This window comes from Lactuca sativa, chromosome 2 (assembly GCF_002870075.4).
Source record: "Lactuca sativa cultivar Salinas chromosome 2, Lsat_Salinas_v11, whole genome shotgun sequence".
Classification (NCBI taxonomy): Eukaryota; Viridiplantae; Streptophyta; class Magnoliopsida; order Asterales; family Asteraceae; genus Lactuca; species Lactuca sativa.
Genome location: NC_056624.2, coordinates 77,771,317 through 77,775,862, shown reverse-complemented (window position 1 = coordinate 77,775,862; position 4,546 = coordinate 77,771,317). Strand labels below are relative to the sequence as shown.

Below are 4,546 nucleotides of genomic sequence, written 5' to 3'. Positions count from 1 at the left end.
TGATATTAAATTGCAATAAATACATTTCTTCCTTTTTTATTTTAAAATTTCACATTAAAAAATATTTTATGTTTACAATTTAATGTTTAATTTTTTTTTTAAATCAACCTGTGTAATACACGGGTCTCACACCTAGTATAGTTATATACACTAAAAATAGAAAACAAAAGGTAAAAAAGTTTAAAAAAAATTGTTGAAAAATAAAGTTCAAAAATAAAAATAAATAAATATATACTTTATTTATTTTTATTTTTTAACTTTAATTTTCAACAATTTTTTTTAAACTTTTTTACCTTTTGTGGTGTATTTAATCAAAGTACCGAAATAAATAAAGTATACAAGAAACGAAAAATAAAATTAAAAAAGCATGTGGTGTATTTTTTTGCAAACCTCAGAGACTAAATTTGAACTTTTTAGGATTAATAAAAAAAAGTTAAAGTGGGTTAGAGTGATAATCATCAAACTTAACCATAAAACGCATTAAGTGGGTTAGAGTGATAATTATGCGAGAAAATTGTGACCATAACAATAATAATAATAAAATATTAGAGCTTTTTTCAATTACACGTTAAAAATTTAGGATTTTTATAATATTAGTCTCATATTCACCCTATTCAAATTGAATCAAAAAAGTTACTTGCACAACACAGACTAAATATATCAAATATCAATCCATATATATAAAAATTTAGACCATATTTCATGTATACTTACTTAATCATGTAGGTTAAATAACAAACTCAAGTCAAACGAGTAAAAAGTCATCCAAAATGTTGTTCATGTTTATGCGTTCCTAAATCATTCCAAAAAAAAAGTAACTTATCATTTTAATAATGTAGTTTACTCATCAAATTCAATACATGAACTACTTAGAATTTTTTCAAAAGATAGAAAAAAGGAAAAAGCAGATTATTTGCTTTAATCCGACACTATTCAATGTGACCTCTTTCTAAGAATTTGCTTTATTCTCAAAGTTTAATTCATATAAATTCTACACTCTTGATAATATAAATCCAAAATTCATACCCATAACATACCCTTTTTCAAAACCTATTACATTTCTTGGTTAGGAATTTCATGATTGTACATATCTTTGTCATCACCACCATCTGTAAAATTGTTATCAGTTTCAGTTTCAGTAACAGTGACATTAACCTCCTCTGATGGCTTGCCATCCATCATCCCTGACAAAGCCAACCGTGGGTCCCACTCGATGACATCATCAATGATGTTGTAAACCCTTTTCTGATACCTGTGATGGAACAAATACATACATAAGAGGAAGAGTTGAAAGTAGGATGTTGGTATTGTTATATAAAGACAGGAGTTTAGGATGAAGACCTGGCTCTAGCTGCCTCATCGGGTGCATGATGCCTTAAAAGTAAAATGACAAAAATAGCCACGACAGCAAAGAAAAGTCTTGCTGTAAGCTTAGGGTTTTCCTCTTCATCTTTCTTGGGCCAAAATCGGAACAGTTCTCCAAGCGTTGCTTCCTCCGCAAGAATATTGGGAAAAATCCAGATCCGCTTCCCGAGTAAAATCCATCCGGTACCAAATATTAAAGCTCTCACTAAAATTCATTAAAAAAAACAAAAACAAAAAAACAAAACAAAATATTAACTAGTCAAATCTCATAAGTCATAACATAACAGACTGGGACCGGGACTGATGTCAATGAGACAAAAAATAACAGTGTCTTGTTCCATCCAAAAAGGTAGTGTCAAAGATGAAAAAAATATAAGGTCTTTTTCATGAGAAAAATAAAGATGAGGTCATGAGGTTTAATCCTTAAAAGACATAAAAATATAAGGTCTATTATGAGATTAACCCATGTTTTTATTATCATTATTTGTAAATGGGTAAGTTACATTTTTGGTCCCTAAGTATATCTGATTTTTTGCAATTTTGGTCCTTGTTTGAGGGTTTTTTTAACGTTTTTGGTCCATGTTCCAAGTAAAATGACTATTGCCCTGATTTCTTTTATAAATACTTGTTGTTTACTTTAAATTTGAATGATTATGATATTATTTTGGGCCCACCATCCCCACTCCACCCCTCCCCTCAAAGTACAATAAGAATAACGTAAATGTTAAGTTAAATAAAAAAAATATTTGTGAAAAAATCATAAAAGGGTAATTTAGTCATTTTACTTGAAATAGGCACCAGAAATGTTACAAAAACCTCAAAGGACAAAAACTGAAAGGGAAAACATTTTAGGGACCAAAATTTTCAGAAATCAGCAGTACTCAAGGACCAAAAATGTAATTTTACTCTATAAATATTTGGTTTACATAGATTAAGATATGCAAGTTGTATGTTGAGTATATAACAAGGACACTTTTCAAATAAAAGACATTTTTTTTCAAAAAATCTAAATTTGTAATGGTAGGACAGAAAATCACTCTTGATCTCTTGTCAGTGCAAATGACGTAAATGCCCTTCTCATCCTCATAATCGAAAATAGCCCTCAAAAGCACGTTCAGTGTCCAGTCCTATATATCTTATGTAACAAACACAGCCATACTTTAACGGTTGATATTGCTGAAGCAGTGAAGCCCTAAATTATGTCACATAGAATGACAAAAATAACCCTATTGTTGTTATCAGGAATGATATCATATACTTACCCAAGAGAAGGCAAAGTATAAGGAGTAGTACACCAGCACATGAGTAGAGTATAAGCAGCTTTGCCTGATGAGGGTATATTGGGAATAAGCAGATTGCAAGGGTCAAAACAGGCCACGATAATGACAGAAGTGTTTGCCATAGTGGTCGCTTGTTTACAAATGTCCATGCAAAAAACGCATCATTATCTGAGAACTCCTGATCCTAAAAACAAACAAAACAAAAGATAAAACCTCAAGGGCAGATAAGTAATCTGGTTTATGTAGGATTAATGGTGTCAAGAGTTTAATATAAACTTTTTGAAAAAGTAATATGATCATTAACTTATCTATTTATATCCAAATATTCCTTGCAGATACATAAAAATATATTTATGGTATAGGACATAATCATATCAATTACCTTTCATCAAAAGTAATTTGATATTTTAATATGTTTGTAATCTATTAAACTTAACTTCATTTGCTTTTCTATTCTGTCTGATGTATACTTTGTGTGTCATGTCATTTTTAGTAGAAAGATAAAGAATAGAGATGAAAACTAGGTAGCTTTATTAATAGGAAGAAATGAAAGGAGAATGATGTAATAAACAAGTTAATGAAGTGCATTTCTGTCTTTTGCACATTCAAATCAAAAGAAAAAGTATGAACATGTGACATTAAAGTGATAAAAAGAACTTACAGGATATATCTCTAAATGAGCAGGCCATGTTGACAATTTTCTCTTTCCAGGGCGCACTGTTTTCACCACACGATCACAACGAACCAAAAGATTCTTGTTAAGCAATTCATCTGCAATATCTTCTACTTCTAAATGCCTATCAGAACCTAAAATGTCTTTGAGCTCTGAATGATTTCTCAAAAACCCAACAAAGTCTTTTCCCCTGAAGTATTCAACTCGGGTTTCCTGCAACACAGCCCACCTTGATACCAACTCCTTATGATCTCTCACTTTCTCAGCAAACAATTGAAAAGCATCCTTCTTGTTCGCTTGTTTCTGCATTTCAGTTACATAAATAGATCATAACAAGAATAAGAAAAAGTATATTGTGTATATGTTCATGTTCATGTCTCTCTTCTTATGCATAAAGGGTAAGAGGGTGAATCCATGTTTACAACTACATTTTAGGCATCTGTGAACTAGTATCTGTGAGTTGATTTCAGGTTCAGTAAAATTCATTCACCTATCAATTTGATTTGAGTTAAGTCGGATCTTATTGTTTGAACTTGGGTTTTCAAACTCTCGCCATCAAAGGTTTCTTATAATCCAGAGTACATGTTGAATTGGCGTTCGAATCTGTTAGTGTAATTGAATTTTCATAAATACGACGACGCAACGCCGTTTCAGACATCAAGAGCAATCATTCAATCAATAGAACACAGAATCAAAGCTTTATGGCATTGTTAATCTTCAATTAGGATCTCTTTGATATAAAACAAAAGAATTCGATTTTCAGCGAAAAAGAAACAAAGTACCAAAATGAAGAAAACAGAAGCGAATTTAGAAATGTAGAAGGTTACTTGAAGAAAAAAAAAATTGGTAAAATTACACCTACATATGCTGTATAAAATTCAAAACATCATCGCAATTGAGTATTGCTTCCTTCAAAAAACAAAATTACGAAATGCTGAAGAATTGACAAAGATGTGTTCCTTGTATATCCAATTCAACTGATCATATGACAACAATCGGTTACTGTGTTTGCATGTATGGTAGAAACGGAAAGAAGTGATAACTAACCCTAGGAGGAGTATCACTGCCGGAATATCGGTTGCCACCATTTTGTACGGCAGCGGAGGATCGCCGGACCCTCTTCTTATCGGCTCCGGCTTTCTTCATTCCCCTTTCCTTCGATCCGATTTGCTTTCTCCTGGGCCCGACCCTTAAATTGTCACCTACTGCGACTATTAAATATGTCAAG

The 4,546-nt window shown here is 31.6% G+C and overlaps 1 protein-coding gene across 1 annotated transcript; it reads right to left on the bottom strand.

Moving 5' to 3' along the window:
- Positions 1 to 939: 939 nt before the first annotated feature.
- On the bottom strand, positions 940 to 4,546 carry LOC111885994 (translocation protein SEC62). The gene is made up of 5 exons (XM_023882238.2): positions 4,366 to 4,546; positions 3,307 to 3,621; positions 2,628 to 2,829; positions 1,342 to 1,570; positions 940 to 1,252 (listed from the first exon to the last, which is right to left on the bottom strand). The coding sequence occupies exons 1-5, from the start codon at positions 4,462 to 4,464 to the stop codon at positions 1,054 to 1,056; spliced, it is 1,044 nt and encodes a 347-aa protein (XP_023738006.1). The 5' UTR covers positions 4,465 to 4,546; the 3' UTR covers positions 940 to 1,053.